Source organism: Oncorhynchus mykiss, chromosome 1 (genome assembly GCF_013265735.2).
Source record: "Oncorhynchus mykiss isolate Arlee chromosome 1, USDA_OmykA_1.1, whole genome shotgun sequence".
In the NCBI taxonomy this organism is placed as follows: domain Eukaryota; kingdom Metazoa; phylum Chordata; class Actinopteri; order Salmoniformes; family Salmonidae; genus Oncorhynchus; species Oncorhynchus mykiss.
In genome coordinates this window covers 94,676,049-94,688,548 of record NC_048565.1, presented here as the reverse complement: position 1 = coordinate 94,688,548, position 12,500 = coordinate 94,676,049, and the positions used below count along the sequence as shown (strand labels likewise).

General features: G+C 45.8%; 1 protein-coding gene across 5 annotated transcripts in view; it reads right to left on the bottom strand.

Moving 5' to 3' along the window:
• The window catches only part of LOC110499554 (methionine synthase), a 72,980-nt gene that overhangs the window by 27,124 nt on the left and 33,356 nt on the right, over positions 1-12,500 (bottom strand). For all 5 annotated transcript variants that reach the window (XM_036989163.1, XM_036989175.1, XM_036989168.1 and 2 more), the window contains 5 exons: positions 12,120-12,220; positions 5,212-5,279; positions 4,561-4,681; positions 4,298-4,379; positions 2,300-2,398 (listed from right to left, as the gene is read on the bottom strand). In XM_036989163.1, the coding sequence (XP_036845058.1) occupies positions 2,300-2,398; positions 4,298-4,379; positions 4,561-4,681; positions 5,212-5,279; positions 12,120-12,220 (471 nt within the window). The remainder of the gene's footprint in view (positions 1-2,299; positions 2,399-4,297; positions 4,380-4,560; positions 4,682-5,211; positions 5,280-12,119; positions 12,221-12,500) is intronic.

The following is a 12,500-nucleotide window of genomic DNA, read 5'->3' as shown; positions in this document are numbered from 1 at the left end:
ACAGTCTGTTAGACTAGAACAACTCCTACCTTCTAGACTGTTCCAGAACAGGACAGTCTGTTAGACTGGAACAACTCCTACCTTCTAGACTGTTCCAGAACAGGACAGTCTGTTAGACTGGAACAACTCCTACCTTCTAGACTGTTCCAGAACTGGACAGTCTGTTAGACTAGAACAACTCCTACCTTCTAGACTGTTCCAGAACAGGACAGTCTGTTAGACTGGAACAACTCCTACCTTCTAGACTGTTCCAGAACTGGACAGTCTGTTAGACTGGAACAACTCCTACCTTCTAGACTGTTCCAGAACAGGACAGTCTGTTAGACTAGAACAACTCCTACCTTCTAGACTGTTCCAGAACAGGACAGTCTGTTAGACTGGAACAACTCCTACCGTCTAGACTGTTCCAGAACTGGACAGTCTGTTAGACTGGAACAACTCCTACCTTCTAGACTGTTCCAGAACAGGACAGTCTGTTAGACTAGAACAACTCCTACCTTCTAGACTGTTCCAGAACTGGACAGTCTGTTAGACTAGAACAACTCCTACCTTCTAGACTGTTCCAGAACTGGACAGTCTGTTAGACTAGAACAACTCCTACCTTCTAGACTGTTCCAGAACTGGACAGTCTGTTAGACTAGAACAACTCCTACCTTCTAGACTGTTCCAGAACTGGACAGTCTGTTAGACTAGAACAACTCCTACCTTCTAGACTGTTCCAGAACAGGACAGTCTGTTAGACTGGAACAACTCCTACCGTCTAGACTGTTCCAGAACTGGACAGTCTGTTAGACTGGAACAACTCCTACCTTCTAGACTGTTCCAGAACAGGACAGTCTGTTAGACTAGAACAACTCCTACCTTCTAGACTGTTCCAGAACTGGACAGTCTGTTAGACTAGAACAACTCCTACCTTCTAGACTGTTCCAGAACTGGACAGTCTGTTAGACTAGAACAACTCCTACCTTCTAGACTGTTCCAGAACTGGACAGTCTGTTAGACTAGAACAACTCCTACCTTCTAGACTGTTCCAGAACAGGACAGTCTGTTAGACTAGAACAACTCCTACCTTCTAGACTGTTCCAGAACTGGACGGTCTGTTAGACTAGAACAACTCCTACCTTCTAGACTGTTCCAGAACAGGACAGTCTGTTAGACTGGAACAACTCCTACCTTCTAGACTGTTCCAGAACTGGACAGTCTGTTAGACTGGAACAACTCCTACCTTCTAGACTGTTCCAGAACAGGACAGTCTGTTAGACTAGAACAACTCCTACCTTCTAGACTGTTCCAGAACAGGACAGTCTGTTAGACTGGAACAACTCCTACCTTCTAGACTGTTCCAGAACTGGACAGTCTGTTAGACTGGAACAACTCCTACCTTCTAGACTGTTCCAGAACAGGACAGTCTGTTAGACTAGAACAACTCCTACCTTCTAGACTGTTCCAGAACTGGACAGTCTGTTAGACTAGAACAACTCCTACCTTCTAGACTGTTCCAGAACTGGACAGTCTGTTAGACTAGAACAACTCCTACCTTCTAGACTGTTCCAGAACTGGACAGTCTGTTAGACTAGAACAACTCCTACCTTCTAGACTGTTCCAGAACAGGACAGTCTGTTAGACTAGAACAACTCCTACCTTCTAGACTGTTCCAGAACTGGACAGTCTGTTAGACTAGAACAACTCCTACCTTCTAGACTGTTCCAGAACTGGACAGTCTGTTAGACTAGAACAACTCCTACCTTCTAGACTGTTCCAGAACTGGACAGTCTGTTAGACTAGAACAACTCCTACCTTCTAGACTGTTCCAGAACTGGACAGTCTGTTAGACTAGAACAACTCCTACCTTCTAGACTGTTCCAGAACAGGACAGTCTGTTAGACTAGAACAACTCCTACCTTCTAGACTGTTCCAGAACTGGACGGTCTGTTAGACTAGAACAACTCCTACCTTCTAGACTGTTCCAGAACAGGACAGTCTGTTAGACTGGAACAAGTCCTACCTTCTAGACTGTTCCAGAACAGGACAGTCTGTTAGACTGGAACAACTCCTACCTTCTAGACTGTTCCAGAACTGGACAGTCTGTTCCTAATACAGAGCCCTAGATTTCATCCAATGATTTCAGAGTGTTGTAGTGGTCCAGTGTGTGTGTTACGTGGGCATGTTTGTCTCTCTGTGTGTCTCAAATCAAATCAAATTTTATTTGTCTCATACACATGGTTAGCAGATGTTAATGCGAGTGTAGCGAAATGCTTGTCTGTGTGTGTGTGTGTGTGTGTGTCTGTGTGTTCCTCACCTTTAGAGAGTCATAGTGGTCCTGTCTGATGTCTTCGTACTCCTCTGTCGTCTCCTCAAAGAACTCCTCCTTCACATTCTCATCTAGCAGCTGGGAACACTGATGAGACAACAACATGGAGGCTCATCTAACAGCTGAGGACACTGACAGAGACAACAACACGGAGGCTCATCTAACAGCTGAGGACACTGACAGAGACAACAACACGGAGGCTCATCTAACAGCTGAGGACACTGACAGAGACAACAACACGGAGGACACTGACAGAGACAACAACACGGAGGACACTGACAGAGACAACAACACGGAGGACACTGACAGAGACAACAACACGGAGGACACTGACAGAGACAACACGGAGGACACTGACAGAGACAACACGGAGGACACTGACAGAGACAACAACACGGAGGACACTGACAGAGACAACAACACGGAGGACACTGACAGAGACAACACGGAGGCTCATCTAACAGCTGAGGACACTGACAGAGACAACAACACGGAGGACACTGACAGAGACAACACAGAGGACACTGACAGAGACAACACGGAGGACACTGACAGAGACAACAACACGGAGGACACTGACAGAGACAACAACACGGAGGACACTGACAGAGACAACAACACGGAGGACACTGACAGAGACAACAACACGGAGGACACTGACAGAGAAAACAACACGGAGGACACTGACAGAGACAACACGGAGGACACTGACAGAGACAACACGGAGGACACTGACAGAGACAACAACACGGAGGACACTGACAGAGACAACAACACGGAGGCTCATCTAACAGCTGAGGACACTGACAGAGACAACAACACGGAGGACACTGACAGAGACAACAACACGGAGGACACTGACAGAGACAACAACACGGAGGACACTGACAGAGACAACAACACGGAGGACACTGACAGAGACAACACGGAGGACACTGACAGAGACAACACAGAGGGTCATCTAACAGCTGAGGACACTGACAAGTGAGGACCACTGCATCTACTGACAGGAAGTGTAGTGTGGGCTGTACTAAGTGACGATCACAGTATCTACTGACAGGAAGTGTAGTATGGGCAGTACTAAGTGAGGACCACTGCATCTACTGACAGGAAGTGTAGTGTGGGCTGTACTAAGTGACGACCACAGTATCTACTGACAGGAAGTGTAGTATGGGCAGTACTAAGTGAGGACCACAGCATCTACTGACAGGAAGTGTAGTGTGGGCTGTACTAAGTGAGGACTACAGTATCTACTGACAGGAAGTGTAGTGTGTCTAGTCAGTGTAGTGTGGGCAGTACTAAGTGACGACCACAGTATCTACTGACAGGAAGTGTAGTGTATCTAGTCAATTTAGTGTGGGCTGTACTAAGTGAGGACCACAGCATCTACTGACAGGAAGTGTAGTGTGGGCAGTACTAAGTGACAACCACAGTATCTACTGACAGGAAGTGTAGTTTGTCTAGTCAGTGTAGTGTGGGCTGTACTAAGTGAGGACCACAGCATCTACTGACAGGAAGTGTAGTGTGGGCAGTACTAAGTGAGGACTACAGTATATACTGACAGGAAGTGCAGTGTGGGCTGTACTAAGTGAGAACAGGAAGTGTAGTTTGTCTAGTCAGTATAGTGTGGGCTGTACTAAGTGAGAACAGGAAGTGTAGTGTGTCTAGTCAGTGTGGTGTGGGCTGTACTAAGTGAGAACAGGAAGTGTAGTGTGTCTAGTCAGTATAGAGTGGGCTGTACTCAGTGAGAACAGGAAGTGTAGTGTCTAGTCGGTGTAGTGTCTAGTCGGTGCAGTGTGGGCTGTACTAAGTGAGAACAGGAAGTGTAGTGTCTAGTCAGTGTAGTGTCTAGTCAGTGTAGTGTCTAGTCAGAGCAGTGTGGGCTGTACTAAGTGAGAACAGGAAGTGTAGTGTCTAGTCAGTGTAGTGTCTAGGCAGTGTAGTGTGGGCTGTACTAAGTGAGAACAGGAAGTGTAGTGTACGTACCACCACCACACTCCTGGAAGCATCCAGAACATGCACCACAGGACAGCTGTAACGGGGAGCGATCTTCACTGCCGTGTGGGTCCTGTTACACACAGAGGCTTCACATCAGACACAGGGCCAGCAAGGGGCCAGGAAGTAGCGAGTTGAAAGGTCATGGTGAAGATAATGACGGTGTGTGTTGAGAGACGCATCACATCAGACACAGGGTCAACAAGGGGCCAGGAAGTAGTGAGTTGAAAGGTCATGGTGTCTGTGTGTCTTACTTGGAGGTGGTGGCCCCTCCGATCAGCAGTGGGGTCTTCATCCCAAGCCGCTCCATCTCCTTGGCAACGTAGATCATCTCATCCAGCGAGGGCGTGATGAGGCCAGACAGACCGATGATGTCTGTAGGGCGGAGGGATACACAGGAAGTTCAGCTGGAGGGACTTCTTCCAAAAGAGCAGTTCACTCATTCCATCTCTGATTTCAGTCCCAATCCTACTCCCAGATCTGTCTGTGGTTTATAGCCAACTCCAACTCCTAGCAGTTGGCAAGACAGCCCAAACTGATCTGGGACCAGGTTAAGCACCACTTCCTGTCCTAGTGCCACCCCGACAGACAGCCCAAACAGATCTGGGACCAGGTTAATCACCTCCTAGTGCCGCCCTGTCAGACAGCCCAAACTGATCTGGGACCAGGTTAATCACCTCCTAGTGCCGCCCTGTCAGACAGCCCAAACTGATCTGGGACCAGGTTAATCACCTCCTAGTGCCGCCCCGTCAGACAGCCCAAACTGATCTGGGACCAGGTTAATCACCTCCTAGTGCCACCTCGTCAGACAGCCCAAACTGATCTGGGACCAGGTTATACATATTGATTAAGGCCGAGCTTCAGTACAGTGGAACTGATTAGCCATAAGGTTCATATCAACACACCTGCTTTGCAGTCGATGGCTTCCCTCAATATCCTGTCGCATGGAATCATGACCCCCAGATCGATCACTCTGGGAAAAGGAAAGCGAACGGGGTTAGGACAAGGTTATGGAAAGGTACAGGAACCAATCTAATTGTATTAGTCACATGCGCCCGAATACAACAGGTGTAGTAGACCTCACAGTGTAATGCTGAATACAACAGGTGTAGTAGACCTTACAGTGAAATGCTGAATACAACAGGTGTAGTAGACCTCACAGTGAAATGCTGAATACAACAGGTGTAGTAGACCTTACAGTGAAATGCTGAATACAACAGGTGTCGTAGACCTTACAGTGAAATGCTGAATACAACAGGTGTAGTAGACCTTACAGTGAAATGCTGAATACAACAGGTGTAGTAGACCTTACAGTGAAATGCTGAATACAACAGGTGTAGTAGACCTTACAGTGAAATGCTGAATACAACAGGTGTAGTAGACCTCACAGTGAAATTATGAATACAACAGGTGTAGTAGACCTCACAGTGTAATGCTGAATACAACAGGTGTAGTAGACCTCACAGTGAAATGCTGAATTACACAGGTGTAGTAGACCTCACAGTGAAATGCTGAATACAACAGGTGTAGTAGACCTTACAGTGAAATGCTGAATACAACAGGTGTAGTAGACCTTACAGTGAAATGCTGAATACAACAGGTGTAGTAGACCTCACAGTGAAATGCTGAATACAACAGGTGTAGTAGACCTTACAGTGAAATGATGACTGATGAGACCCTATGCAGTTAATAAAATACAGATAAGAATAAGTACAGAGTCAAGACTATATACAGGGGGTACCGGTACAGAGTCAATGTGGAGGCTATATACAGGGTATTACGGTACAGAGTCAATGTGGAGGCTATATACAGGGGGTACCGGTACAGAGTCAATGTGGAGGCTATATACAGGGTGTTACGGTACAGAGTCAATGTGGAGGCTATATACAGGGGGTACCGGTACAGAGTCAATGTGGAGGCTATATACAGGGGGTACCGGTACAGAGTCAATGTGGAGGCTATATACAGGGTATTACGGTACAGAGTCAATGTGGAGGCTATATACAGGGGGTACTGGTACAGAGTCAATGTGGAGGCTATATACAGGGGGTACCGGTACAGAGTCAATGTGGAGGCTATATACAGGGTGTACCGGTACAGAGTCAATGTGGAGGCTATATACAGGGTGTACCGGTACAGAGTCAATGTGGAGGCTATATACAGGGGGTACCGGTACAGAGTCAATGAGGAGGCTATATACAGGGGGTACCGGTACAGAGTCAATGTGGAGGCTATATACAGGGGGTACCGGTACAGAGTCAATGTGGAGGCTATATACAGGGTGTACCGGTACAGAGTCAATGTGGAGGCTATATACAGGGTGTACCGGTACAGAGTCAATGTGGAGGCTATATACAGGGGGTACCGGTACAGAGTCAATGTGGAGGCTATATACAGGGGGTGCCGGTACAGAGTCAATGTGGAGGCTATATACAGGAGGTACCGGTACAGAGTCAACGTGGAGGCTATATACAGGGGGTACCGGTACAGAGTCAATGTGGAGGCTATATACAGGGGGTACCGGTACAGAGTCAATGTGGAGACTATATACATTGGGTACCGGTACAGAGTCAATGTGGAGACTATATACAGGGTATTACGGTACAGAGTCAATGTGGAGGCTATATACAGGGTGTTACGGTACAGAGTCAATGTGGAGATTATATACAGGGGGTACCGGTACAGAGTCAATGTGGAGGCTATATACAGGGGGTACCGGTACAGAGTCAATGTGGAGGCTATATACAGGGTATTACGGTACAGAGTCAATGTGGAGGCTATATACATTGGGGTACCGGTACAGAGTCAATGTGGATGCTATATACAGGGGGTACCGGTACAGAGTCAATGTGGAGGCTATATACAGAGTGTTACGGTACAGAGTCATTGTGGAGGCTATATACAGGGGGTACCGGTACAGAGTCAATGTGGAGGCTATATACAGGGGGTACCGGTACAGAGTCATTGTGGAGGCTATATACAGGGGGTACCAGTCAACCAGGGCTCTACTGTCAACCAGGGCACTACTGTCAACCAGGGCTCTACTTTCAACCAGGGTACTACTATCAACCAGGGCACTACTTTCAACCAGGGCACTACTTTCAACCAGGGCTCTACTGTCAACCAGGGCTCTACTTTCAACCAGGGCACTACTGTCAACCAGGGCTCTACTGTCAACCAGGGCTCTACTGTCAACCAGGGCTCTACTGTCAACCAGGGCTCTACTGTCAACCAGGGCACTACTGTCAACCAGGGCACTACTTTCAACCAGGGCTCTACTGTCAACCAGGGCACTACTGTCAACCAGGGCTCTACTGTCAACCAGGGCACTACTGTCAACCAGGGCTCTACTTTCAACCAGGGCTCTACTTTCAACCAGGGCTCTACTTTCAACCAGGGCACTACTATCAACCAGGGCACTACTTTCAACCAGGGCTCTACTGTCAACCAGGGCTCTACTGTCAACCAGGGCTCTACTTTCAACCAGGGCACTACTGTCAACCAGGGTACTACTGTCAACCAGGGCTCTACTGTCAACCAGGGCACTACTGTCAAACAGGGCACTCAGGGCACTACTGTCAACCAGGGCACTTAGGGCTCTACTTTCAACCAGGGCACTTAGGGCTCTACTGTCAACCAGGGCACTACTTTCAACCAGGGCACTACTGTCAACCAGGGCACTACTTTCAACCAGGGCTCTACTTTCAACCAGGGCTCTACTTTCAACCAGGGCACTACTGTCAACCAGGGCACTACTGTCAACCAGGGCACTACTGTCAACCAGGGCTCTACTGTCAACCAGGGCTCTACTGTCAACCAGGGCACTACTTTCAACCAGGGCACTACTGTCAACCAGGACACTACTTTCAACCAGGGCACTACTGTCAACCAGGGCACTACTGTCAACCAGGGCACTACTGTCAACCAGGGCACTTAGGGCTCTACTTTCAACCAGGGCTCTACTTTCAACCAGGGCACTACTGTCAACCAGGGCACTACTGTCAACCAGGGCACTACTGTCAACCAGGGCTCTGTCAACCAGGGCACTACTGTCAACCAGGGCTCTACTGTCAACCAGGGATCTACTGTCAACCAGGGCACTACTGTCAACCAGTGCACTACTGTCAACCAGTGCACTACTGTCAAACAGGGCACTACTGTCAACCAGGGCACTCAGGGCACTACTGTCAAACAGGGCACTTAGGGCTCTACTGTCAACCAGGGCACTACTGTCAACCAGGGCACTACTGTCAACCAGGGCACTACTGTCAACCAGGGCTCTACTGTCAACCAGGGCTCTACTTTCAAACAGGGCACTACTTTCAACCAGGGCTCTACTTTCAACCAGGGTACTTTGGGCTCTACTTTCAACCAGGGTACTTAGGGCTCTACCTTCAACCAGGGCTCTACTGTCAACCAGGGCTCTACTTTCAACGAGGGCTCTACTTTCAACCAGGGCACTACTGTCAACCAGGGCACTACTTTCAACCAGGGCACTACTGTCAACCATGGCTCTACTGTCAAACAGGGCACTACTGTCAAACAGGGCACTCAGGGCACTACTGTCAACCAGGGCACTTAGGGCTCTACTGTCAACCAGGGCACTACTGTCAACCAGGGCACTACTGTCAACCAGGGCACTACTGTCAACCAGGGCACTACTGTCAACCAGGGCTCTACTGTCAACCAGGGCACTACTGTCAACCAGGGCTCTACTGTCAACCAGGGCACTAGGGGAAATGGTGAGCCATCTTTGCCGCATGAGGGTCTCATCTCCCCGTACCCCCCCTCCCCAACACCAGCACTGACGGTCTCAACTCCCCGTAACCCCCCTCCCCAACACCAGCACTGACGGTCTCATCTCCCCGTAACCCCCCTCCCCAACACCAGCACTGACGGTCTCATCTCCCCGTAACCCCCCTCCCCAACACCAGCACTGACGGTCTCATCTCCCCGTAACCCCCCTCCCCAACACCAGCACTGACGGTCTCATCTCCCCGTAACCCCCCTCCCCAACACCAGCACTGACGGTCTCATCTCCCCGTAACCCCCCTCCCCAACACCAGCACTGACGGTCTCATCTCCCCGTAACCCCCCTCCCCAACACCAGCACTGACGGTCTCATCTCCCCGTAACCCCCCTCCCCAACACCAGCACTGACGGTCTCATCTCCCCGTAACCCCCCTCCCCAACACCAGCACTGACGGTCTCATCTCCCCGTAACCCCCCTCCCCAACACCAGCACTGACGGTCTCATCTCCCCGTAACCCCCCTCCCCAACACCAGCACTGACGGTCTCATCTCCCCGTAACCCCCCTCCCCAACACCAGCACTGACGGTCTCATCTCCCCGTAACCCCCCTCCCCAACACCAGCACTGACGGTCTCATCTCCCCGTAACCCCCCTCCCCAACACCAGCACTGCCGTGGTAGAAGTCATTTCCATTGACCTACAGATCTAAAACAACTGATTCACCTCTATTGACTTCTATTGTATATACTACATCTTCTATTGACTTCTATTGTATATACTACATCTTCTATTGTATATACTACATCTTCTATTGACTTCTATTGTATATACTACATCTTCTATTGTATATACTACATCTTCTATTGTATATACTACATCTTCTATTGTATATACTACATCTTCTATTGTATATACTACATCTTCTATTGTATATACTACATCTTCTATTGTATATACTACATCTTCTATTGTATATACTACATCTTCTATTGTATATACTACATCTTCTATTGTATATACTACATCTTCTATTGTATATACTACATCTTCTATTGACTTCTATTGTATATACTACATCTTCTATTGTATATACTACATCTTCTATTGTATATACTACATCTTCTATTGTATATACTACATCTTCTATTGTATATACTACATCTTCTATTGTATATACTACATCTTCTATTGTATATACTACATCTTCTATTGTATATACTACATCTTCTATTGTATATACTACATCTTCTATTGTATATACTACATCTTCTATTGTATATACTACATCTTCTATTGACTTCTATTGTATATACTACATCTTCTATTGTATATACTACATCTTCTATTGACTTCTATTGTATATACTACATCTTCTATTGTATATACTACATCTTCTATTGTATATACTACATCTTCTATTGTATATACTACATCTTCTATTGTATATACTACATCTTCTATTGACTTCTATTGTATATACTACATCTTCTATTGTATATACTACATATTCTATTGTATATACTACATCTTCTATTGTATATACTACATCTTCTATTGTATATACTACATCTTCTATTGTATATACTACATCTTCTATTGTATATACTACATCTTCTATTGTATATACTACATCTTCTATTGACTTCTATTGTATATACTACATCTTCTATTGTATATACTACATCTTCTATTGTATATACTACATCTTCTATTGTATATACTACATCTTCTATTGTATATCCTACATCTTCTATTGTATATACTACATCTTCTATTGTATATACTACATCTTCTATTGTATATACTACATCTTCTATTGTATATACTACATCTTCTATTGACTTCTATTGTATATACTACATCTTCTATTGTATATACTACATCTTCTATTGTATATACTACATCTTCTATTGTATATACTACATCTTCTATTGACTTCTATTGTATATACTACATCTTCTATTGTATATACTACATCTTCTATTGTATATACTACATCTTCTATTGTATATACTACATCTTCTATTGTATATACTACATCTTCTATTGTATATACTACATCTTCTATTGACTTCTATTGTATATACTACATCTTCTATTGTATATCCTACATCTTCTATTGTATATACTACATCTTCTATTGTATATACTACATCTTCTATTGTATATACTACATCTTCTATTGTATATCCTACATCTTCTATTGTATATACTACATCTTCTATTGTATATACTACATCTTCTATTGTATATACTACATCTTCTATTGTATATACTACATCTTCTATTGTATATACTACATCTTCTATTGACTTCTATTGTATATACTACATCTTCTATTTGAGTCACTTACAACACACCTGAATACAACACAACTGAATACAATACAACTGAATACAACACACCTGAATACAACACACCTGAATACAACACAACTGAATACAACACACCTGAATACAACACACCTGAATACAACACACCTGAATACAACACACCTGAATACAACACACCTGAATACAACACACCTGAATACAACACAACTGAATACAACACACCTGAATACAACACACCTGAATACAACACACCTGAATACAACACAACTGAATACAACACACCTGAATACAACACAACTGAATACAACACACCTGAATACAACACACCTGAATACAACACACCTGAATACAACACACCTGAATACAACACACCTGAATACAACACACCTGAATACAACACAACTGAATACAACACACCTGAATACAACACACCTGAATACAACACACCTGAATACAACACACCTGAATACAACACAACTGAATACAACACACCTGAATACAACACACCTGAATACAACACACCTGAATACAACACACCTGAATACAACACACCTGAATACAACACACCTGAATACAACACAACTGAATACAACACACCTGAATACAACACACCTGAATACAACACACCTGAATACAACACACCTGAATACAACACACCTGAATACAACACACCTGAATACAACACACCTGAATACAATAGAACACACTAGAACAGAACACGCCCCTACCTGAAGTTGTTGCAGCCCAGCACCACTCCTACAATGTTCTTTCCGATGTCGTGGACGTCTCCCTTCACTGTGGCCAACACTATGGTGCCCTGGTAGGGGTCCTAACGGGGGGGGGGGGGAGATCATTACTGTAGAGCTGTGATGAACCAGTCCCTTCACATGTGACACTATGGTGCCCTGGTAGGGGTCCTAACAGGGGGGGGGGGGGTATAGATCATTACTGTAGAGCTGTGGTTAATCAGTCCCTTCACTATGGTGTCCCTGGTAGGGGTCCTAACAGGGGGGGTATAGATCATTACTGTAGAGCTGTGGTTAATCAGTCCCTTCACTATGGTGCCCTGGTAGGGGTCCTAACAGGGGGGGTATAGATCATTACTGTAG